We start from the raw sequence: 21,554 nt of genomic DNA, 5'->3' as shown, positions 1-21,554 counted from the left end.
AGATAGTTCGGTTGCACAATCACATATCTCAGTCAATAGTACGTACATTTTTCCTCAATAAAGTAGTTATCAGCAAAGTCAGTGATAGTGAGGAGAAAGAAGTCAAGTGTGAGTGTTAGTTCATGTGGAGGGGGGGCTGTGGGATGCTCTTTGAAGAGGAAAGGTTTCAGATGTTTTTGGAAGTTGGGCAGGGACTCTGCTGTCCTAGCTTCAGGGGAAGCTGGTTCCACAATTGGGGTGCCAGGACAGAGAAGAGCTTTGACTGGGCTGAGCGGAAGCTTCCCTCCTGTAAGGGTGGGAGGGCCAAGAGACCAAAGATGGCAGAACAGAGTACTCAGGTTGGGGTGAAGGGTTTGAGCATAGCCTGAAGGTAGGGAGAGGCCATTCCTCTTGCTGCTCTGTAGGCAAGTACCATGGTTTTGTGGATGTGAGCTTCGACTGGAAGCCAGTGGAGTGTGCCGAAGAGCGGGTGACATGGGAGAGCTCGGTAAGGTTTAACACCAGGTGGGCTGCAAGATTGATGGCACAAGCGAGGAACCCAGGCAACAGCAAGTCCAGACAAGTGCCTGGATTAGGACCTGTGCCGCTTCCTGTGTGAGGTAGGGTCGTACTCGCCACCTCTGGTCTCTGCTGATGTTGTGGAGCATGAACCTGCAGGAGCGATATTTGCAGAGAATAACAGGGTGTTGTCCAGGGTCATGCCAAGGTTCTTTGCACTCTGGGAGGGGGACATTGTGGATTTGTCAACCGTGATGGAGAGGTCTTGGAGCGGGCAGGCCTTCCCCAGGAGGAAGAGCAGTTCCATCTTGCCGAGGTTGAGCTTGAGGTGGTGTGACGATATACACGCTGAGATATCTGCCAGGCAAGCAGAGATGCGTTTCGCCACCCAGGTGTCAGAAGGGTAAAAGGAGAAAAGTAGTTGAGTGTCATCCACATACAGTGCATTCGGAAAGTATTCAGACCCCTTGTCTTTTTCCACATTTTGTTACGTTACAGACTTATACTGAAATTGATTAAATTAATTGTTTTCCTTATCAATCTACAAGTCTTCTTGGGTTTTAGAAATTTTTGCAAATGTATATATATATATATATATATATATATAAGAAAAAAACTGAAATACCTTATTTACATAAGTATTCAGATCCTTTTCTATGAGACCCATAATTGAGCTCAGGTGCAGCCTGTTTCCATTGATCATCCTTGAGATGTTTCTACAACTTGATTGGAGTCCACCTGTGGTAAATTCAATTGATTGGACATGATTTGGAAAGGTACACACCTGTCTATATAAGGTCCCACAGTTGACAGAGCAAAAACCAAGCCATGAGGTCGAAGGAATTGTCCATAGAGCTCCGAGACAGGATTGTTTTGGGGCACATATCTGGGGAAGGGTACCGAAACATTTCTGCAGCATTGAATGTCCCCAAGAACAGAGTAGCCTCCATCATTCTTAAATGGAAGAAGTTTGGCACCAAGACTTTTCCTAGAGCTATCCGCCTGGCCAAACTGAGCAATCGGGGGAGAAGGGCCTTGGTCAGGGGGGTCACCAAGAACCTGATGGTCACTCTGACAGAGCTCCAGAGTTCCTCTGTGGAGATAGGAGAACATTCCAGGAGAACAACCATCTCTGCAGCACTCCACCAATCAGGTCTTTATGGTAGAGTGGCCAGACCGGAGCCACTCCTCAATAAAAGGCACAAGACAGCCCGCTTGGAGTTTGCCAAAAGGACTCTCAGACCATGAGAAACAAGATTCTATGGTCTGATGAAACCAAGATGGAATTTTGGCCTGAAAGCCAAGTGTCACGTCTGGAGGAAACCTGGCACAATCCCTACGGTGAAGCATGGTGGTGGCAGCATCATGCTGTTTGGGATGTTTTTCAGCAACAGGGACTGGAAGACTAGCCAGGATTGAGGAAAATATCCTTGATGAAAACCTGCTCCAGAGCGCTTAGGACCTCAGAGTGGGGAGAAGGTTCACCTTCCAACAGGACAATGACCCTAAACACACAGCCAATACAACGCAGGTGTGGCTTCTGTTTGAGTATCTGAATATCTTTGAGTGGCCTAGCCAGAGCCTGAACTTGAACCCGATCGAACATCTCCGGAGACCTGAAAATAGAAATGCAGAGAAAGAATTGGAGAAACTCCCCAAATACAGCTGTGCCAAGCTTGTAGCGTCATACCCAAGAAGACTTGAGCCTGTAATCGCTGCCAAAGGTGCTTCAACAAAATACTGAGTAAAGGGTCTGAATACTTATATAAATTTAATTTCTATGTTTTATTATTATACATTTGCACAAATTTCTACCAATGTGTTTTGCTTTGTCGTTATGGGGTATTGTTTGTAGATTGATGAGGAAAAATAATTATTTAATCAATTTTAGAATAAGGCTGTAACTTAACAAAATGTGGAAAAAGTCAAGGGGTCTGAATACTTTCCAAATGCACTGTAGCAATGATAGGAGAGACCATTCAATGTATAATCAAGCCGAGTGACTTGGTGTATAGAGAGAAGAGGAGAGGGCCTAGAACCGAACCCTGGGGGACACCAATAGTGTGAGTACGTGGTGCAGACAGAGATCTTCTCCATGTCACCTAGTAGGAGCAGCCTGCCAGGTATGATGCTATCCAAGAGTGTGCAGTGCCTGAGACACCCAGTCCTGTAGAGCCTGACACCTCACTCACACCGACAGTGTCATTGCATTTTGGCACACCAGAAACACCTTCATTTTCAATGGAATGCTGCATTTGCCTTGCAGCATTGCGTTGCAGAGGCAGTTACAGTGCGTTATGTGTGGTCCATAGGTTTGATTAATCAAAGTATGCGTCAAACTATATGTGTAGACAGCTTGACAGAAATGGTAGCAGAAGGTGAATGTTGCACTTTTGTTGCACACATATCAAGATGATGCTGCGTACCATTTTACGCAATGACGCTGTAGGCGTACAGCTATTGTATGCAGTAATCATGTGCCAGTGAACCCGAGTCATACTGTTTGCACTGAGGCGGTTTGCCCTAGTAGGAAGTCCACTGTGTGCAGCTCAACCTGTGCTATCAGCTCAAACATAAATATCACTGGCATGTCTACCTCTGATAAACTTCCAAGTAAAACAATAAAAACAATAAAAAATCCCAGAAAACCTTTTTAAAATATGCCCAGATTAACATATGTAGCCTAAGAAACAAGGTTCATGAAACCGGTAACTTGGTAGTTACAGATAACATCCATATACTGAAACTCACTTAGATAATACCAACAGGGGTAGCAGTTAGCCGTGCGTGGTCACACATGTACACACAGATTTTGGGTTATAGATGTGTGGTAGTAGAGTAGTGGCCTGAGGGCTTACTCCATCATAAATACAAATACACACAATTAATGCTGTGATACGATCAGCATCTCCCTCACCAGTTTCCGCTGAATACATTTGTAGGCCTTTTTTCGCCGTGCGTGGTCACTCCTAGGGCGCGAAGCAGCGCGGAGCAGTGGTGCCACCCACAGAGGTATTCTGCAGGGAGTAAAGGAGAGAAGCAGTTAAGGATGGAAATTAGAGGAGTAATTAGACTACACAATACACATGGACAGACCAGAGTTGCAAGAGTTGGCCTATAATGAAAGCAAATCACCATTCGGTAGTATATCAAGTTTTACCCAAATGTCTGGCAGTGAGTCATGTAGGTGTCCATGGTTGTCACGGAGTAAGCGTGCATTTTCATGTACTAATTTAAAAGCATGTTATTGTCCCTTGACCCTTTGATGACCCACACAAGTGATAGGGCTGATTTAAAAAATTGATGAAATCACCCCTGAACACAAAGTGTCATATACTAAATTAAACTATTCTTGTTTTAAATAAACTCGGGATATGTCATTTGAAAATATTGCAGCACGAGATAACCGGATGCCGGACAGCATCCGAAGGGCAATTTGTGGCGCGAGATTTTAATCCGAAAGGATCAAAGGCGCCGTGCAAATGTTTTGAAGTCTGTCAATCCGCATTCACCCACACCTGTCTCATCTCTGCTAGGGACGGGAACTCTCGGCGAAGATGATGAAACACATACAACAGGTGTATTTTTTGAAATATAAACCGAAATTGACCGATTTCTCTTGTCTAGTTAGCTAACTAGCCACAGTTTTCACTTCCATGCGGCTAGCTAGCTAGCTACCGCCACACAACTAATCTCTAGTACGGGTTATTTTCTTCAGCTATCACAATGTGTCTTTGAGTTGACTTATCCCAAATAATAGTTTGTTTTGTGTTAGGTTTTACAATCACTGATGTTACTTGCCCGTTGGGGGAGAGAACGGCTAGAAAAGTCCTTAGTCGTAGATGGAGGGGGACTACTGGTCCTGTTGTGGGCCGCGCCGGGCCAGCCACCCAGCGGCCAGGTGGTCAACTGCACAGGTATGGACAGGTCTGAATTACCTAGAAGCTTTTATAAATCATAAAAAAACATCAGGTTAGACTAGCCGTGGGTCTAGCTAATGTGTTATTTGTACAGTTGCAGTTGCAGGACCCTGGTGCTCAGGAGTCAGAGTGGAAGAAGTCCAACAAGGTGGGTTCTGAACTAGGAAGGGTATGAATAATTTAGACACATGATAGTACTTGTAGTACACAGAAGGTTAAGGTAAGTTGTTCCTGTTTTGGGTTGACTTAGGGTCTCACACACACACACAATCAACTCACAACTGCCCACAGCTTTGTGCATAGGCTCTTTAGCTATATGTGAGAAGTCATGCCCTTTAATGTGTCTTGGCTTTCTGTCTGTTTTCCAACTGAGTTCCTGTGTTTATCTTCCTCTCTAATGGATTGTGTTAGAGTTCTGGAGGAGACTGGGCCCCTCCCCCTGCCCTGCCCCTGACCCAGAGGAACTATGTGCCTTCACCGAAATCTATGGCCCTCTCCACTTCCTTCTGTCCTTTCAGGTGGGTGAACTACAGTACCCACCAGGCTTAGCCACACGTACACCTGTTAGTCAGCATGTCAGTTGACAATAGACAAGAGAGTATCTCCACAAAATAGTGTACTGCACAATTTTAATTTTAGCCACCAAACAGCACAGTGGGCAAACTAAAGTAACTAAATGGAAAGGTGTGACACTTGAGTCGGGTATGTGTCCTTTATTCTCCAGATCAGTGAGGTGAAACTGGACAGGTGTAAGGTGTGGTCACACACAGAGGGCTTCTTGCACAAACTGAGCCTGACTAACGCAGGGGTGAAAATTCACCTCAAATTGAAATTGGAAGGAGAAACATACCAGAGAATTTTTAGGTATATTCTATTATTACTGCCACTGAATATATTTCATGTGTGTGTATTGTGGAATAATATTATGTTATTCATGTGTTTTACTCTGGTTTTTCTTAGTGGGAAGGCAGAGAGACTCACCCTGAAGGACCAGACTGTGATCATGGACGTTGCTTCTTCTATCACGCAGTCAGCATTACTCCCATGTCTCTTGTCATCGTATAGGTTGGAGAAACAGTTGACCTCTTTTATTCACCGTACATCATATTGTAATTATGTGCATGCGGTGTGTGTGTGTCTGTGTGTTGGTCCTGCAGGCCTCCCATGTCAGTAGGAGCAGGCCCGTGGTGCCAGCGAGTCCACCCTGTATTAGGAGGTGGGTTACCTCTACTTATCCCGCCTGAGGCCATGGAGAGAGGCCTGTATGGGGAGCTGCACCTCCTACCAGTCACTGTTCTCACCCCCTGTGTGTTGCAGTACCCCAACCTGGCAACCAGAGTCACACGCATACAGATATCCTTTATCTATCTATCACACACACACACACACACACCTTCACTCTTATTCCTGTGTTATGTCCTGTGTGTTATGTATTCATATCCCCTTGCCTTTGGGGCTAGTTGTTTAGATAAGGCTGTTTGAAAGATGTCTGAGTAGTGACAGTAGACCCTTATTCCTACTGAACCATCAGTCTTTAACCCCAGTGGTACGTGCTGCTGTACAGCCCCAGTAACCTTCCCCTGCTGGGTCCCTCAGCCTTCCTACAGCAGCTGCCTGCCTATCTGACCCTGGAGGGGCTGGGTCTCTCTGGGCTTACCTGTACCCCAACACACTCCACCACCTCAGGTACTGCGATAAGCAAAATATTAAATAATATATCACATTTGATTTGTTTATCTAGTAAATGATAAAGTGTTTTATATATATATATATTTTTAAATCTTAAGTATATTGTTATAACATAGAAACAATGTAAAACATGTCCTGATACATAGGTTAAATACCTACTCCTTGCAGTGTCAGGTTTGGACAATTGTTTTGCAAATACTGTTCAGTATTTGCATTCACCAATGACTATATGGGGCATGAACTACATTTCCATAATTTAGCATTGAGTAGGCGTGACTATGCAAAGACGTGTTTGGTGCATGTTGCCTATTATTATCATCAGCATGACCTAAATATTTAGAAATTATGACATCCAGTCCACTGAACACAGCTTGTTATGTATGCAGTATTATGTTCCGACTAGGGCCTTGCTGACAAACTCATTTACTGTGTGATGACGCTAACAATCCATCTGCTAATTTCAAACAGCCATTCTTTCAACACTGTCTTACATTAACATTACTTTGCTACCACCTCTCAACAGATCCACTCTGCAGTGACACTGTGTACAGTATAGACAGAGCACAGTGTCAGGAAACTGAGCCAGAAGGGATCCCCGCTGTGGATCAGAACCTCTCTCTGTTCCTGTTCCTCCAGCACAGTGACCCCTTCCATTCCCAGCTCTCTGACTTCATGGGTGAGGAAATAAACTCAACAAACAAAAGCTCTGATTTAAGTACCCTGACTGATGAAGCTGTGGTTCACTCAAGGAGAAAATGAGTCTGTCTTACCACAGGCTTGTTTCACTCAGTGTCAACACAATATGATTTAACAGACAGTTACAGCTCACTGTGCTCAGGAGGTAGGAAGTAGACCACAGTCAAACTCCTGTTTGTCTCTTAGTTTAAAAGATTGGAGTGGAGTTTAAATTTAAAACCCAATGTTGCATTATAGTGTTCTGATGTTATAAGTAGTCAAAAGAACAACACCGTTGGAGTGGCATATTTGTGATTACCCATAAACCACATGCATGACCTGTCAGCACCCTTTCTTTAGAAGACCAATTCAGTGACCTCATTGTTATTTTAATCGTGCATTCTGACATTCGAAGCAATTGTGGATCACTCCAGGATGACATTGAAATATCAATTTACATTGTCTCATCTCATCACAGTGGTTTGGCTGAAAGTTTCATGTCTTCCTGCAGCCAGCGAGGAGCTGTTAGAGCTCCACCTGGAGGATGTGTTGAGGTACAACAGGGAGGCGGTGACAGCAGCCCTGAACACACTGCTGCAGAGCACACTGAAAGACCAGCAGCTGAGAGACAAGGCAAGTGCTCTGTACTTGGAGTCTATACACACTCACTCACTTACCTATGCAGACACGCACACACATACACAAAGTAAAACACTATGTACTCTGACTATACACATTGCACAAAATTCACTATCAGAGATTCTCTTCTAATCATTATGTGTATGGCATTTCCCAAACACGAATTTCTGTCTCTCTGCATGTCTCTCTGCCTACCTGTCTGTCTGTCTCTCTGTCGATATGTCTGTCTCTGTGTGTCGGTCTGCCCGCCTACCTGTTGGTCTGCCTATCTCTCGGTCGGTCTTCCTGTCTGTCGATCTGTCTGTCGGTCTGTCAGGCTCAGGAGAAGATGTGCTCTGCCCTGGGGGTGATGCTGAGATCTATAGGCTGTGTGGTGAGCAGCAGCACCAACATGGAGTTCAGAGCTGCCTGTCTGGACCGCATGATGGTAGCTACATAACTACAACAATAACTGTACTGTGAAAGAGCCTAAACAATACATTTTGATCGATTTCACAGTATATGACTGGTGACTCACTGTGTGTGTGTGTGTGTGTGTGTGTGTGTGTGTGTGTGTTAGGTGCAGGACACTTATGAGCTGTCAGCCTCTCTCCATGAGTCTCTACAGAGAGTCACAGCTGGCCGTGTAGTGCCTAGTGGCAGGTGTTACTGGGGACAGGTCAGTGGGATGTGAATCCAGGGTGTTGAGTTGAGTCCAGTGTATTATACTAGGGCCCTGTGTTTTGCACAATCATGTGACATAGCAAGATTTATCCTGTATTTTAAGCCTTATGCAGAAATTTGAATTACACCAAAAAATAAAGTAATTGTCTGAGGATGGTGCTGGACCATCTGACATACAAAGAAAAGGGGACAGTGATGAACAAGGTTTAAATAAAGGTTCAAATCCAGGCATGCCACTTATGATACAGTATTTGTGGAAGTCCACTAATAAATTATGCCATGTAAACATTTTATAATATGTTGTGATAAGTGGCCAAGTCTAACACTATGGCTGTGTTACTGCTTTGAAATGTGCTGGACTTGAGTTCAGTATTATAAATACCCTAGCCACGGCTACAAGGGTATGTGAGCATATGATTTACTAGTCCTGTGTTTACCACTGTGTTTCTTAGGCGGACACGCTCACCTGCAGCAGACCTAAGAACTTTGCAAGTGGGAAGGAAATCTGAACATGCTGACGTTTCGTTCTCTTGTACTATAACAGTCAATTCATTGTATTTGTTTTGTATTATATATTGTGATATTTATTAAGTGCGATATAAATATGTATGTTTCTATGATGTGAATGTAAATTAAAACTGGAAGACACAGCGAGACAATTTTTTCTATTTCTGTTTTCCTCTGTAATCATGTATTTAATGTATTTAAACATTAAGCGTCACTATCAAAATAAACAGTAGATGGCAGTGCAGCTTGGCAAATACACCGAGCTCCTCGTTTTGTAGCTCTAGGGTTTGATCTGTGACGTCTAATCCGGCCGCCAACATCTGCGACGAAATTTCGCGGCAAAATCGATGAGTGTACGGAAAGGTAATGGTAGTTTCCCAACTGCTATTATTATTAATCAAGTTATTGTTGGTTGTCGTATAACTGTTAGCTAGTCAACTTTTAGTTGGTTGTTCGAGTATTTGGGAATCATAATGATGTCGGAAGTGGTAGCAAGGCTGTGAAAATAGCTAGCAGGCTTATTAACTATCACAACATTGTTCTTGGCAGTAGTTGGCTGGTTTATCTTGTTTTATTTGTAGTTTTTTTCCCCCCTATCAGATATTCCACACTTTAATTGGCTCAGTTAATTTGTAAAAAAATGGCATTAGTAAATGCAGATAGAATCAAATCGGAGCTGAACACGTTCGACATTGTTTGTGGAGACGACATATTGGACAAGAGTAAGTGCAATTTTCTTCCCTCGGTCTTATCCCATTAAGCTAACAAACGAACTTGCTTTGCTAATGTTTTGTTAGCCAAATGACCAGTGATCTTGGCATACTTACTACTTATTTTCCAGTGCTGGAGCAGTGTCTGTGCAACAGGTTGCAGGGGGATGATATAGTCCTGGAGTGGGTGGCTTTCAGCACCACCAAGGGAGGCTTGAAACTCAGTTTGAACACACTGGAGCAGTTTGAGCATGAGGTGGGAGAAAGACACATATGACCCCTTTCTCACTCACACACTCGCTTGGTGTTCATTGTTGAATGATCTTGCGCTGCTGCAGGTTCTAAACAAGAAATACAAGGCCAAGCCGGCCATCGCAAAGCGAGAGGAATCACACAACAGAACCAGGGATATCAACTCGCTGCATGACCTGTATCCTCTACAGTTTATACACACACAATCTCTATCTTAGTGTTAAATGTTTCGCTTAGGATTGCTTAAGAAATATTTGAGTGTGTGTTTATATGTTTGACAGTTTGAGCAATACAGGACTCTATCTGGTGCTGTCCCTTAACTTTGCCTTTACAGAATCAAAGCAGAAGAAGAAGAGGAGAGTCTTCTGGACTCCTATTCCACCCCAGCTAAGGTATTTTACACACACTCACTGGACAGTTTAAGTATACCCATCTAGTAACTGGTTGGACATCCCCTTCACCGCCAGTGGTGTGCCTAATAAACTGTCTGTTGAGTGTATGTCTCTGTTGATATGTGTTGTACAAAGCATTATCTCTGCTGTGTTTTTAGGGTTCTCAGAAGCGTGCCCTGACCACCCCAGAACACCCCCAGTCTAAGAGGAGTGCAGCTCTTATAGCCAGCCCTGGCCTGCTGCTGTGCTCAGCCAGCTTCTCCCCCAGGTACACCACACACAACTACATACACTATATATACAAAACTATGTTGACATCCCTTCAAATGAGTGAATTTTGCTATTTCAGCCACACCTGTTGCTGACAGGTGTAAAACAATTGAGCACACAGCCATGCAATCTCCATAGACAAACATTGTCAGTAGAATGCCCCCACTGAAGCTCTTACTTTCAAAGTGGCACTGTCATAGGATGCCACCTTTCCAACAAGTCAGTTTGTACAAATGTTGCCCTGCTAGGGTTGCCCCATTCAACTGTAAGTGCTGTTATTGTGAAGTGGAAATGTCTAGGAGCAGCAACGGCTCAGCCGTGAAGTGGTAGGCACACAAGCTCACAGAACAGGACCTCTGAGTGCTGAAGCGTGTGGCTCGTAAAAATTGTCTGTCCTCGGTTGCAACACTCACTACTGAGTTCCAAACTGCCTCTGGAAGCAACTTCAGCACATTAACTGTTAAGTCTCGATATTCATAATTCAAAAGGCACTTCCACATCTGAGCTGTTTTTTTTGCAGGTGCATAGTAACAGTTGAATAAAATGAGAAAAAATAAGAAACGTGCACACGGCTCTTGATAGTATCACTGCTCTTTAATAAGCTTTTTTTAGGCTGATACGTAAAGCTTATTAAAGAGCAGTGATACTATCAAGAGCAGTGTGCACGTTTCTTATTTTTTTCTCATCTGGAAATTCCTGAAATGGGTTTCCATGGCTGAGCAGCTGCGCACAAGCCTAAGATCACTATGCGCAATGCCATGCTTCAGCTGGAGTGGTGTAAAGCTTGCCACTATTGGACTCGAGCAGTGGAGTGGAGGAGGAATAATGGTCTGGGGCTGTTTTTCATGATTCTGGCGCGGCCCCTTAGTTCCAGTGAGGGGAAATCTTAACGCTACAGCATACAATGACATTCTAAACGCTTCTGTGCTTCCAACCTTGTGGCAACAGTTTGGGGGAGGGCCCTTTCCTGTTTCAGACCTCAGAGGTCCATACAGAATTGGTTTATTGAGGTCATTGTGGAGGAACTTGACTGGCCTGCACAGAGCCCTGACCTCAACCCCATCAAACACCTTTGGGATGAATTGGAACGCTGACTGCAAGCCCGGCCTAATTGCCCGACCTCACTAATGCTCTTGTGGCTGAATGGAAGCAAGCCCCCGCAGCAATGTTACAACATCTAGTGGAAAGCCTTCACAGAAGAGTGGAGGCTGTTATTGCAGCAAAGGGGGGGACAAACTCTATATTGTTGCCCGTGACTTTGGAATGAGATGTTTGATTAGCAGGTGTCCACATACTTTAGGTCATGTAGTGTACATGGATACACCGCTACAATCATCTGTGAATACACACACACACTCACCCTTGCCTTATCCCCAAATGTGTCCTCCTCCTCTCTGCAGTGTGACCCCTTCTCAGAAGTACAGTCAGCGTGGAGGTCGGGGGGAGGTGGTGTCTACATTTGGGGCCGTCCAGGGCACACTTTGGGCAGGGAGGAAAGGGCAGACGAACGGGGTTCAGCTGGAGCTTCTAGAGGGATCAGAGGACTCTTTGATTAACAACTACAAGTACATGTTCCAAAGGCTGAGGGACGTCCGCAACGGTAGGCAACAAAACTACAACTGCGATAGTTATTTTAAACATCCTACTATTGGATTATAGTAGGATTGTGATGACACAGCTACTTCCTTATTCCTCATCTTTCATTCATCTTGACTGTTAGATCACTAGTGTTGTTTTTGGACTTTCTATTTCATTTTTTTATGTGCCGACGTGAATGTTGTCTTTTGTCTTTGCCAGTGTTGACCGAGAAGATTGAGGAGCTGGGAGAGGAATTGAGGACAAACTTCAACATAGAAGAGTTCTCACCTGTGTCTCTTCCTGCTCAGGTACTTACAGGCAGCTCACTGCCTACCAGTCACTCTCACACAGTATGTTCCCCCTGTTACTTTCACTGCTGTGTGGGGATGTGTGTTAATTTCTCTTCTCTCTTTCTGTCTGTAGGACAGTGTGACTGTCCTGGGACAGGTGTGCTGTGACAGTAATGGGAAGCTTAACTCTCAATCAGTGCTGTTGGAGGCAGGGCCTGATCAGGGTGGGCGGCAGGTGCCAGTAGACCTGTCTGAACTCAGAGACTACTCACTCTTCCCTGGACAGGTGGTCGTCATGGAGGGGATGAATACTTCAGGGAGGAAGTTTGTGGCATCTAAACTCTTTGAGGTCAGTGGGATTCTTCTAAAACACCTTTGTTTGATTTCCTGGGTCCTGATCAAGCCCATTCCAGGACTAAAAGCTCTGTTGGAGATTCTCAAGCTGACCAGTATGACATTTAAGTTCTTGTTTCTTTGTTTAATTGTTTGATATTTTCAATATCTTAGGGTGTCCCTCTCCCATTCTACTCTACTCCCATCAAACAGGAAATGGACATGGACATTCCTGATGGTAAGGAAGGGAACTGAGTATGCACCACACACACTTACACACCCTAACGTCCCTGCTCTAACACAGTACCAGAGCAGCTGATGGTAGTGGTGGCCTGTGGCCCCTACACCCCCTCTGACAGCTCTCTTAGACCCCCCTCCCTAACGTCCCTGCTGTCGCGCAGTTCCAGAGCAGCTTTTGGTGATGGTGGCCTGTGGTCCCTACACCCCCTCTGACGGCCTGACCTTTGACCCCCTGGTGGACCTCATCAACGTCATCGCCAGGGACCGCCCTGACGTTTGCATACTGGTCAGTAGAATTGACATGTTTTCACGAGGTCACACTCACTCACTCACACACTTTTTTGCTCTTTGGCTGAAGTTTGTATGTTTGTCCCTCACATCTCCTCTCTAACCCACAGCTGGGACCCTTTGTGGACTCCAAACATGAGCAGATAGAGGTACCTTTTCATTGTCTTGGCTACTGACAAGTTATTTTTCAATATCTAGTATGTTGACTTGCATTTTCTATCAGAAGTTGATTGTTCTTTCTTTGTGTGTGACAGAAATCTCTGGTGACGGAAACGTTTGATGCCATCTTCTCCAGATGTGTGGGAAGCATTGTGGAAGGCACCAAAGGGTAAATATGACTTTATATTTACCTATTTACCACACTGTTACTACACCCACACTGCTTCATTTTACATCCTACATACCAACTGCATTAGCTCAAACTCTTCCCTTGCTGTTGTAAACACAGTTCTGCTTCCTCCTCAGAGTTGGATGTCGGTTGGTATTTGTTCCCTCCCAGAGAGATGTCCACCATCACTTCATTTACCCACAACCCCCTTTCATCCTGCCGGACCTCAGCAAGGATGACGCAATGGTGAAATGGCCTGCATGATGTCATTCAGAACTGAGACACCTGCTGTCACTCAGAATCTAGAATGTTTTATCATACAAAAAGTATTTTGTCATAGAAAAACAGCATACCTTACTTCAATGTTACATTTGTTTCTTTTCATTGGCTCTTCAGCGTATGACCCTGGTGCCTGACCCCTGCACCCTGCTCATCGATGGCGTGACCTTTGGCCTGACCTCTACAGACATCCTTTTCCACATGGGAGCAGAGGAGATCAGCTGGTGAGTGCATGTGTGTTCGGTTCCAAACCTCTACATTGTATCTCGATGGTGTTCACAGATGTATGTTGCTTAACATGACTGCTCCTTCGATCAAAGTGTTTGAGGTCCTACTGTTCCTTGTTTCAGTGCCTCTGGCTCGGACAGATTCTCACGCATCTTGAAGCATATGCTGACCCAGAGAAAGTGAGTGAGCGCAGGGACAGAGTGGTCTAAGGGATTGATTGAATTTATTTTTTTTACAATTTAAAAACACAATACAACCACAAATGTGGACACAATGCATAACATGTTTTGTCTAGGATAACACAAATAACTTACATTTACATTTAAGTCATTTAGCAGACGCTCTTATCCAGAGCGACTTACAAATTGGTGCGTTCACCTTATGACATCCAGTGGAACAGCCACTTTACAATAGTGCATCTAAATCTTTTAAGGGGGTGAGAAGGATTACTTTATCCTATCCTAGGTATTCCTTAAAGAGGTGGGGTTTCAGGTGTCTCCGGAAGGTGGTGATTGACTCCGCTGTCCTGGCGTCGTGAGGGAGTTTGTTCCACCATTGGGGGGCCAGAGCAGCGAACAGTTTTGACTGGGCTGAGCGGGAACTGTACTTCCTCAGTGGTAGGGAGGCGAGCAGGCCAGAGGTGGATGAACGCAGTGCTCTTGTTTGGGTGTAGGGCCTGATCAGAGCCTGGAGGTACTGAGGTGCCGTTCCCCTCACAGCTCCGTAGGCAAGCACCATGGTCTTGTAGCGGATGCGAGCTTCAACTGGAAGCCAGTGGAGGGAGCGGAGGAGCGGGGTGACGTGAGAGAACTTGGGAAGGTTGAACACCAGACGGGCTGCGGCGTTCTGGATGAGTTGTAGGGGTTTAATGGCACAGGCAGGGAGCCCAGCCAACAGCGAGTTGCAGTAATCCAGACGGGAGATGACAAGTGCCTGGATTAGGACCTGCGCTGCTTCCTGTGTGAGGCAGGGTCGTACTCTGCGGATGTTGTAGAGCATGAACCTACAGGAACGGGCCACCGCCTCTTGATGTTAGTTGAGAACGACAGGGTGTTGTCCAGGATCACGCCAAGGTTCTTAGCGTTCTGGGAGGAGGACACAATGGAGTTGTCAACCGTGATGGCGAGATCATGGAACGGGCAGTCCTTCCCGGGAGGAAGAGCAGCTCCGTCTTGCCGAGGTTCAGCTTGAGGTGGTGATCCGTCATCCACACTGATATGTCTGCCAGACATGCAGAGATGCGATTCGCCACCTGGTCATCAGAAGGGGGAAAGGAGAAGATTAATTGTGTGTCGTCTGCATAGCAATGATAGGAGAGACCATGTGAGGTTATGACAGAGCCAAGTGACTTGGTGTATAGCGAGAATAGGAGAGGGCCTAGAACAGAGCCCTGGGGACGCCAGTGGTGAGAGCGCGTGGTGAGGAGACAGATTCTCGCCACGCCACCTGGTAGGAGCGACCTGTCAGGTAGGACGCAATCCAAGCGTGGGCGCGCCGGAGATGCCCAACTCGGAGAGGGTGGAGAGGAGGATCTGATGGTTCACAGTATCGAAGGCAGCCGATAGGTCTAGAAGGATGAGAGCAGAGGAGAGAGAGTTAGCTTTAGCAGTGCGGAGCGCCTCCGTGATACAGAGAAGAGCAGTCTCAGTTGAATGACTAGTCTTGAAACCTGACTGATTTGGATCAAGAAGGTCATTCTGAGAGAGATGGCGGGAGAGCTGGCCAAGGACGGCACGTTCAAGAGTTTTGGAGAGAAAAGAAAGAAGGGATACTGGTCTGTAGTTGTTGACATCGGAGGGATCGAGTGTAGGTTTTTTCAGAAGGGTGCAACTCTCGCTCTCTTGAAGACGGAAGGGACGTAGCCAGCGGTCAGGGATGAGTTGATGAGCGAGGTGAGGTAAGGGAGAAGGTCTCCGGAAATGGTCTGGAGAAGAGAGGAGGGGATAGGGTCAAGCGGGCAGGTTGTTGGGCGGCCGGCCGTCACAAGACGCGAGATTTCATCTGGAGAGAGAGGGAGAAAGAGGTCAGAGCACAGGGTAGGGCAGTGTGAGCAGAACCAGCGGTGTCGTTTGACTTAGCAACGAGGATCGGATGTCGTCGACCTTCTTTTCAAAATGGTTGACGAAGTCATCTGCAGAGAGGGAGGAGGGGGGGAGGGGGAGGAGGATTCAGGAGGGAGGAGAAGGTGGCAAAGAGCTTCCTAGGGTTAGAGGCAGATGCTTGGAATTTAGAGTGGTAGAAAGTGGCTTTAGCAGCAGAGACAGAAGAGGAAAATGTAGAGAGGAGGGAGTGAAAGGATGCCAGGTCCGCAGGGAGGCGAGTTTTCCTCCATTTCCGCTCGGCTGCCCGGAGCCCATATTTCCATTATGTTCAAAAATATCAAACATGTTACACATTAGGAGATAAAAGCTAAATTGTATGTGACATCACATGGCCAAAATAATGGGGGGAGTGTTTAGCTTAAAGGGCATAGATTCCACACACTACTATCCTGGGTCCACACAGTAATTATGTCACTTTCTGGCTATTGTTCTTGAACTCGTTTGAGGGCAAGAATAATTAATTTCTTCCCTGTTCTGTGTTCAATATATAGCTACTACCCCTTGTACCCGCCTGTGGAGGAGGTGAACATGGACTATGAGAAGTTCCAGGGTTACGGCCAGATGCCCCTCAGTCCCGATGTGCTCATCGTCCCCTCCGAGCTACGCTTCTTCATCAAGGTGAACAACATAGCTGGTTCACACAGTGGAAACACTCTCTCTTTGCATCTTTCTCTCTCTCTCACACACACACAAATATTTACAATGAAGCTAAAAAATATATATATATTTTTCACAGGATGTGATTGGCTGCGTGTGTGTCAATCCTGGACGCCTGACCAAGGGCCAGGTGGGAGGGACTTATGGCAGGCTGCTCATCCAGAGGAGCGCCCCATCGATAGATGGGAAGAGAGTCAGTCCCTGTGTGGCCGGCCAAGTGGTCAAGATCTAATCTGATTGAAGACTGACTGAAGATTGATTTCTCTCCCCATCGCTCTCATCTTCATATTACAAAATGACCTATTCTACAATGACTAATGTAGCTAGCTGCTTACTGTAATTTAATTTGATAATTTGCTCAGTCCTGTATGTGTTTGGTATTCTACTGAATCACTCCTTATTTTACAGTGGAGTTTTCCAAAGACATGATGATATTGGGCACTTCAATGATTATCAGTCATCCATTCTGATTCTCACACTATTCTTGTCAATAAATAATTATTTCTCAATCTGCTTATTGTTGTATTTATTTTCGTATCTATTTTCAGTTGCCATTGTTCAAACAATGATTTTTCCACTGCAATGTGTTCAAGTTTACATGAGAATGCTCAAAAGGGGACCTTCTATTTTGATAAGGTGGAAACGTATCTTGAACCCAGTTACTCGAGCAGGCGCAGTGGATATTTTGACAACTGCACTGAGCAAACATGGCGGCGGCCGTAGATAGTGTTGTGAAAGTGTAAGTTGTACTTTATTTTTTAAACGAGTAGGTGCATTTTGCACTTTAAGAGATTTATGTCCCGACGTAGGAGTTTACAATGTATTGGAAACTATGTAGAACATGACTTTTCCCAATCTTTACAGCAAAGCGTTGGCTACACGTAGCTAGCCAACTAGCTATAGCTATTGTTTCTCTTGCTAACCAGCTAGCAAGTTTAGCTAGCTTATGTTAGACAGCGTTTCAATTGAACACGATTGTCATTTTAAGTTAGTGTAATCTGTTTGATTACAAGACGGAAGTTCATAAACGGTCTACGAAGATTATGGTGTAAATATAAATTGCACCTAACGTTAACTAATAGCTACGTAGCTGGCTTTATAGGCCCATCTTTCACTGAGACCAGCGTAGCTAGCTTGCTAACCATTGAAGCGCAGCCTGTCTGCGGTTCTTCATTGTTTACCTGCCGTCTCTGTATTGTTCGCTATAGTAGCCAAGTGTTATCCTGTAATATTACAGTGAACGGGTGGGTCCTGTACAACTATACAGGATTATTCGTTTTGAAATGGTTAGAATAACGACTGATCATTTCTAGTTTAGCATGAGTGTGTTTTCTTGTTTCAGGCTCGGGGAGCAGTACTACAAGGATGCTATGGAACAGTGCCACAGCTACAATGCTCGTCTGTGTGCGGAAAGGAGCATCCTTATGCCTTTCATCGACTCTCAGACGGGTGTTGCTCAAAGCAACTGCTACATCTGGATGGAGAAGAGACACCGGAGTGCAGGTCTGTAGCAAAGACGTGTGCACACACATTCACTCCCTCAAAAGCACACTTTAATGATAAACATTTATTCATCTATGTTTTGTTCAGGCATGGCTCCTGGGCAGCTGTATAGCTATCCGTCTCGACGCTGGAGGAAGAGACGGCGGTCCCACCCTCCTGAGGACCCCCGTTTGGCCTTCCCACCTATCAAATCAGGTACATTTCCTCATCCTATGGGTTTTTATCTGTTCTTTATATGCCAGAGGGCGTAGTGCTGCCTGTTAGTCTTCTGCCTCCTCAGTTTTGAAGCCTCTCGGTCTCTCTCTCTCTCTCTGTGTGTAGCGGAGCTGGAGCTAGGTCTGAAACGGGATGTTGTGGGAACGGTGGACGGCAGCAGCCTGGAGGCCCTGCTGAAGGGGGAGCCCCTGGAGAGGAGGGGCCCGCCAGACCCCCGTGCCCCGGAGGACAACCCAGCCACACCTGAACCCGTGGCCGCCACAGTCTCCAGCCACACCTCCTCTGGACGCATCCGCAAGGTTAGATGGGACCTCTGACCTCCCTAGATCAATGAACCAAAGTTTTTTTTTTTTTTAGTACATTTTTACAAACGAGGCTCCAGATTCCTAATACCCTTTACAAAAAGGTTTGCGTTGCTCCCAATGCTCTGTCAGTGCACCTGTCTTATCTTGAACTCTGCTTTCAGAGGGTGCTGGACCACGATGACTACCTGGATGATCTGGATGATGAGGACTTTGAGGATGAGACCCCCAAGAGACGAGGGAAGGGCAAGTCCAAGGGTCGTGGAGTGGGAAATGGAAAGAAGAAAATGGAGGCAGCTGCTGCAGCCTTGGAGGAGCAGGACAAACCATACGCCTGTGACAGTGAGTATACATTTATTTCATGTAAATTCTGTTGTGTGTGTGTGTGATGACTTACTCCATAATGCTGTGTGTGTTTGCAGTCTGTGGGAAGCGCTATAAGAACCGTCCGGGCCTGAGCTACCACTACACACACTCCCATCTGGCGGAGGAAGAGGGGGAGGACAGAGAGGAGATAGAGTCCCCTCCCCCCCGGCGCCAGCCTGAGGAACACAAGAGTGAGTCATTGTCTGGAATGATAGCAGCTAGAATCATGAGTCACAGTCTACTATAGAGCTGGTCACATTTCTATTATAGATCTAGAATCACTCCTGCTTATCTCATGATACCAGACCTGAGTCAAATGCATGTCTTAACAGTTTACTACTTCATTTACAACAATGGAATCAATAGAATAGTCCCAAAAGTGCATACCCAAAGCTAAATGAAGCACACCTCAAGAACGAGTCAAACTATTGCAAAGTTAGTCTCGCTACTGTAGTTTCAGTGGGATGTTGGTCTTCTAGGGCAGGTTGAGTGTATTGTCTTTCATTCATTGTTCTACGTTTCCTCTCTTATCCCAGCTCCTAAGAAAGGCCCTAACGGTCTGGCCCTGCCCAACGACTACTGCGACTTCTGTCTGGGAGACTCCGCCCACAACCAGAAGACCGGCCAGTCAGAGGAGCTGGTGTCCTGCTCAGACTGCGGACGCTCGGGTAGGAACCTCCCACCAATGTCCCACATTTCCATTAAAGGGATAGTTCAGGCAAAATCTATATTTGGGTGGAATTACCCTTACCTTAAGTTATCTGAAGGCCCATGCTGACAGCATCAACAATAATCCATTATTTATTTCTGCCACAGCCAGGAGTTAGCATCGTCAAAATTCATGAATGTTAACAACCGAACTGATGTTAGCAGTGCTGCACTGTAACTCCTTAGTCTGGCTCTGTTTCAGTGTTCTGTGGATGTATTTCAACCTTTATTTACCTAGGTTGGTAAGTAATTGATAACAGACCTGTGACTGTCACCCTTCAGGTCACCCGTCCTGCCTGCAGTTTACAGATGTGATGATGGCAGCTGTGAAGACGTACCGCTGGCAGTGTATCGAGTGCAAGTGCTGCAACGTCTGTGGTACCTCAGAGAACGACGTGAGTGCTGCTCCACCTCTGCCTTTTCATACTTCTCCTTTTCGTTGTCTCCTCACACTCTGTTTCTGTCTGTCAGGACCAGCTGCTGTTCTGTGATGACTGTGATCGAGGATACCACATGTACTGCCTCAAGCCTCCTATGACTGAGCCCCAGAAGGTATGATAGTTTAACCACAACTCCTCTATGACTTCAATGAAGCCCACATTTACTATGATGATGTTGTACTTGTGAGTTTACCTGTATTAATCACTCTCTCTGTTTCCAGGGAGTTGGAGTTGTCACCTTTGCCTGGCGCTGCTGAAGGACAAGGCATCCATATACAAGCAGCAGAGCCCCACCACAGAGGATGAATAGCGGTTAGTTATCAGTGTCTTTGGGGCCACCCCAGAGTAACCCACCCTGCCCTCAGCCAGGGGACCCCACCTTACCACCTCATTCAACGACAGTAGCCCTCACCCTGGTCCACCCCCCCCCCCCCAATGACCAGGGGTTAGGGTCTGGTTGGGGACTGGAGAGGAGGGAGTCCACTCACGACCCTTGCTGTCTTTCCTTCTATCACGGCTGTAAACTCACCTGGACTGTTACACACTCTGCAGAGACCACCGTAACCCTGGTAACCACTCTACAGAGATCACATTAGAAAAAAAGGATTCTCTCGCTAACTATTCCCCAGCTCAACTTCCCCCGTCTCCTTTATATGGTGTGGACTGCGAAGACGAAGACGGGCAGTGTGTTTCATTTGTTGCCAAATGATCTATTTTTACTTAACGATTTCAAAATATGATCACATTGAGGGATATTAATAGTGGAGTTTTGTCTGTGTACTTCTTTTGGATGTTTTAACATTTATCTCAAAGGTTCTGCAACGACAAAACATTTTAAGGAACCTCTGGTGCCAAGGTCCATATGATGTCCCAAATGACACCCTATCCGCTTTACTGTGCACTTCCTTTGACCAGGGTCCAATAGGGTGCCTTTTGGGAGGTAACCATAGTCATTCTATCGTGACTGAATCACATCTTACTGCCGGGTCTGATTTTCAACCTAACATTATTGAACATTTGTCAGCTGTCATCTTTATGGTTTAGGTAGCTGTTCATATCTGTGCCACATTGCATGCAGACTTGCACCTGTACTTGAGTACGACTGCACACACTCACACAATTCTTTACTTTTTTTATAATCACTTGATATTCCATGGGGCAGGGGATTTTTTTTCTAGTTGAATTTTGTAAAGTACCGGTATATATTACTCAATTCCAGTACTGTATGACTTTTTCTATTTGTTTTTAGTGACATTGATTTCTTCTTTTGTGATGTTCTCCATAGTGTTTTATGGTAAATAATGTATTTTTTATTTACTTTTTTTGTATTGAAACTGCTTTTGCCCTATTAAAATGTCCATGTATCTGCTAACAGTGTCTTAGGAAGTGGACATTCCCAAGCTTCTGTTCATACTTCAGCAATAGGTACCTCCATAACTTACAAGAAACTCAGGGAAGAGTACATTTAAAGGAGGGAGACT

At 45.5% G+C, this 21,554-nt stretch overlaps 3 protein-coding genes across 5 annotated transcripts; all 3 read left to right on the top strand.

Moving 5' to 3' along the window:
- Positions 1-3,938: 3,938 nt before the first annotated feature.
- On the top strand, positions 3,939-8,752 carry zgc:195212 (DUF4554 domain-containing protein). Of its 2 annotated transcripts, XM_029662496.2 has the most exons (13): positions 3,941-4,076; positions 4,274-4,415; positions 4,513-4,566; positions 4,830-4,936; positions 5,143-5,282; positions 5,379-5,447; positions 5,576-5,771; positions 5,969-6,104; positions 6,631-6,783; positions 7,294-7,415; positions 7,738-7,848; positions 7,981-8,079; positions 8,537-8,752. In XM_029662496.2, the coding sequence occupies exons 1-13, from the start codon at positions 4,056-4,058 to the stop codon at positions 8,591-8,593; spliced, it is 1,407 nt and encodes a 468-aa protein (XP_029518356.1). In that variant the 5' UTR covers positions 3,941-4,055; the 3' UTR covers positions 8,594-8,752. The 2 variants fall into 2 exon arrangements, with proteins under 2 accessions (XP_029518357.1, XP_029518356.1); XM_029662497.2 differs by lacking the exon at positions 7,981-8,079 and having other exon boundaries at positions 3,939-4,076.
- A 116-nt stretch (positions 8,753-8,868) lies between these two features.
- On the top strand, positions 8,869-17,047 carry pola2 (polymerase (DNA directed), alpha 2). Of its 2 annotated transcripts, XM_029662500.2 has the most exons (18): positions 8,869-8,954; positions 9,192-9,313; positions 9,433-9,557; positions 9,640-9,731; positions 9,888-9,945; positions 10,104-10,213; positions 11,616-11,815; positions 12,013-12,101; positions 12,217-12,432; positions 12,591-12,654; positions 12,818-12,942; positions 13,055-13,093; positions 13,199-13,272; positions 13,410-13,518; positions 13,669-13,775; positions 13,902-13,958; positions 16,373-16,499; positions 16,618-17,047. In XM_029662500.2, exons 2-18 carry the CDS (start codon positions 9,232-9,234, stop codon positions 16,768-16,770), a joined length of 1,827 nt encoding a protein of 608 aa, XP_029518360.1. In that variant the 5' UTR covers positions 8,869-8,954; positions 9,192-9,231; the 3' UTR covers positions 16,771-17,047. The 2 variants fall into 2 exon arrangements, with proteins under 2 accessions (XP_029518360.1, XP_029518359.1); XM_029662499.2 differs by having other exon boundaries at positions 8,895-9,313.
- Positions 17,048-17,192: 145 nt separating this feature from the next.
- On the top strand, positions 17,193-21,450 carry LOC115130917 (zinc finger protein ubi-d4-like). Its single transcript, XM_065019858.1, has 10 exons — positions 17,193-17,277; positions 17,881-18,041; positions 18,129-18,236; positions 18,363-18,556; positions 18,724-18,901; positions 18,982-19,116; positions 19,462-19,593; positions 19,916-20,028; positions 20,105-20,184; positions 20,293-21,450. The coding sequence occupies exons 1-10, from the start codon at positions 17,246-17,248 to the stop codon at positions 20,381-20,383; spliced, it is 1,224 nt and encodes a 407-aa protein (XP_064875930.1). The 5' UTR covers positions 17,193-17,245; the 3' UTR covers positions 20,384-21,450.
- The last annotated feature ends 104 nt before the right edge of the window (positions 21,451-21,554 follow it).

The sequence above is a fragment of the Oncorhynchus nerka genome, linkage group LG6, assembly GCF_034236695.1.
Source record: "Oncorhynchus nerka isolate Pitt River linkage group LG6, Oner_Uvic_2.0, whole genome shotgun sequence".
In the NCBI taxonomy this organism is placed as follows: Eukaryota; Metazoa; Chordata; class Actinopteri; order Salmoniformes; family Salmonidae; genus Oncorhynchus; species Oncorhynchus nerka.
This window is presented reverse-complemented; position numbering and strand designations above follow the sequence as displayed.

What these genes read in the sequence shown, in the direction of transcription:
- zgc:195212 (XM_029662496.2), top strand. Translation starts at nt 4,056, where the DNA reads ATGATGAAACACATACAACAG. An exon ending in ACCAGCAGCTGAGAGACAAG is followed by an intron (nt 7,416 to 7,737) that starts GCAAGTGCTCTG and finishes TCGGTCTGTCAG; the next exon opens with GCTCAGGAGAAGATGTGCTC. An exon ending in CCTGTCTGGACCGCATGATG is followed by an intron (nt 7,849 to 7,980) that starts GTAGCTACATAA and finishes TGTGTGTGTTAG; the next exon opens with GTGCAGGACACTTATGAGCT.
- pola2 (XM_029662500.2), top strand. Translation starts at nt 9,232, where the DNA reads ATGGCATTAGTAAATGCAGATAGAATCAAATCGGAGCTGAACACGTTC. An exon ending in GCTGAGGGACGTCCGCAACG is followed by an intron (nt 11,816 to 12,012) that starts GTAGGCAACAAA and finishes TGTCTTTGCCAG; the next exon opens with TGTTGACCGAGAAGATTGAG. An exon ending in CATATGCTGACCCAGAGAAA is followed by an intron (nt 13,959 to 16,372) that starts GTGAGTGAGCGC and finishes TTCAATATATAG; the next exon opens with CTACTACCCCTTGTACCCGC.
- LOC115130917 (XM_065019858.1), top strand. Translation starts at nt 17,246, where the DNA reads ATGGCGGCGGCCGTAGATAGTGTTGTGAAAGT. An exon ending in GAAGAGACACCGGAGTGCAG is followed by an intron (nt 18,042 to 18,128) that starts GTCTGTAGCAAA and finishes TGTTTTGTTCAG; the next exon opens with GCATGGCTCCTGGGCAGCTG. An exon ending in CTCAGACTGCGGACGCTCGG is followed by an intron (nt 19,594 to 19,915) that starts GTAGGAACCTCC and finishes GTCACCCTTCAG; the next exon opens with GTCACCCGTCCTGCCTGCAG.